Source organism: Salpingoeca rosetta, assembly GCF_000188695.1.
Source record: "Salpingoeca rosetta unplaced genomic scaffold supercont1.8, whole genome shotgun sequence".
NCBI classification, from domain to species: Eukaryota; class Choanoflagellata; order Craspedida; family Salpingoecidae; genus Salpingoeca; species Salpingoeca rosetta.
In genome coordinates this window covers 282249-283529 of record NW_004754926.1, presented here as the reverse complement: position 1 = coordinate 283529, position 1281 = coordinate 282249, and the positions used below count along the sequence as shown (strand labels likewise).

General features: G+C 51.6%; 2 protein-coding genes across 2 annotated transcripts in view; one reads left to right on the top strand and one right to left on the bottom strand.

Annotated features, from left to right (window-relative positions):
- PTSG_03519 (uncharacterized protein) overlaps positions 1 to 78 on the top strand; it is a gene marked incomplete at its 3' end in the record, with an annotated part of 3951 nt that extends 3873 nt beyond the window's left edge. Inside the window, exon 6 of the mRNA XM_004995195.1 lies at positions 40 to 78. Within this exon, the coding sequence (XP_004995252.1) occupies positions 40 to 78 (39 nt within the window). The remainder of the gene's footprint in view (positions 1 to 39) is intronic.
- Positions 79 to 666: 588 nt separating this feature from the next.
- The window catches only part of PTSG_03518 (uncharacterized protein), a gene marked incomplete at its 3' end in the record, with an annotated part of 3610 nt that continues 2995 nt past the window's right edge, over positions 667 to 1281 (bottom strand). Inside the window, exon 6 of the mRNA XM_004995194.1 lies at positions 667 to 739. Within this exon, the coding sequence (XP_004995251.1) occupies positions 667 to 739 (73 nt within the window). The remainder of the gene's footprint in view (positions 740 to 1281) is intronic.

Here is a 1281-nt window from a genome sequence, read left to right as displayed (position 1 = left end):
AACCACCACTAACTGGCGATGATCACATCACAGCAGCAGCATTCGAACATTGTAACGGCAGTCAACCACAAACACTGAAGAATGATTAACCAGCACATGCGTGAGAGGGCAGAAAAGAAGGTGGCAATTTAAACACCCAAAACGCGCGCACACACATGCACATGTGTGTGTGTTTGTTTGTGGCGGGTGATAAACGTTTGCTGGTCGACGTATATTCAACACAACGTGTGCTGTTGCAAATCATACTTCGCGTCAACCATCACGCGCCTGCCACACAGACGAAACAAAAAAACAAACAAAAAAAATGCACAACAACACACGAAGGGCACACAGGTACTGACTGACACGCATGAGATCAGAACAGCCGATCAATTCGCAATGCACAAGAAGAAAAGAAGGAAGGAAAACACACGGGGCAAAAACATCAAGGGGGAAAAGGATAAGAGGGACATAGGCCCGCGAGAGGCACTGAGGGGTGTGGGATGGGTGACATGATGTGTCGGTTTGATAATGGTTGACGGATGGACGGACACCAAATGCAGCTGGAACCGTTGCGTTGTGCTGGCGCATCTGCGTCGTGGACGCTCGTTCGGGGCTGAGGAAACACACACACACACACAAATACACAAGAACAAGGGGGACAAGTGGAGGAAAATGTCTGTACGATTAGGCAAGGACGCAGCGGCAAGTCCTGCAACCGCCGACATAGTAGTACTCCGCAACAGCACCCGGCTTGCAACTGTTGTGGGCAGCAACATAGCACATGTGCAGGGGTGGTGGGCGTGAGCGATGATGACATATCATCGGAAAGTCACTGGCAACGCAGCAAGTTGGGGGGGGGGACAGCACACACACACACACACACACACACACACACACACACGCACACACACACACACACACACACACACAGACACAGACACAGACACAGACACACACACACACGCACACACACACACACACACACACACACACACAGACACCTACTCTTAAACTGACACATAGACACTTGTACACACACACGCATTTTATACACACATACAGCAGTGGGTCCCTTATATGGGAATGAAGTGGGGCGCTAGCCGGTGTGGGGAGTTGAAGACAAAGACTCCCCGGCACGTGTGTCTCTCTTGGGGAGGTGCCCACCACTGCTGTGTCGGATCATGTTGAGATCCATATGGAGGTATCAGGCCGTGTGAGTTGATAGCAGCAGAGCATGTTATTGATCCTCCTGGTCTCCTGCGCGTGGGGCTGTGGGTCCAGGGAGGCAGACTGTGGTGA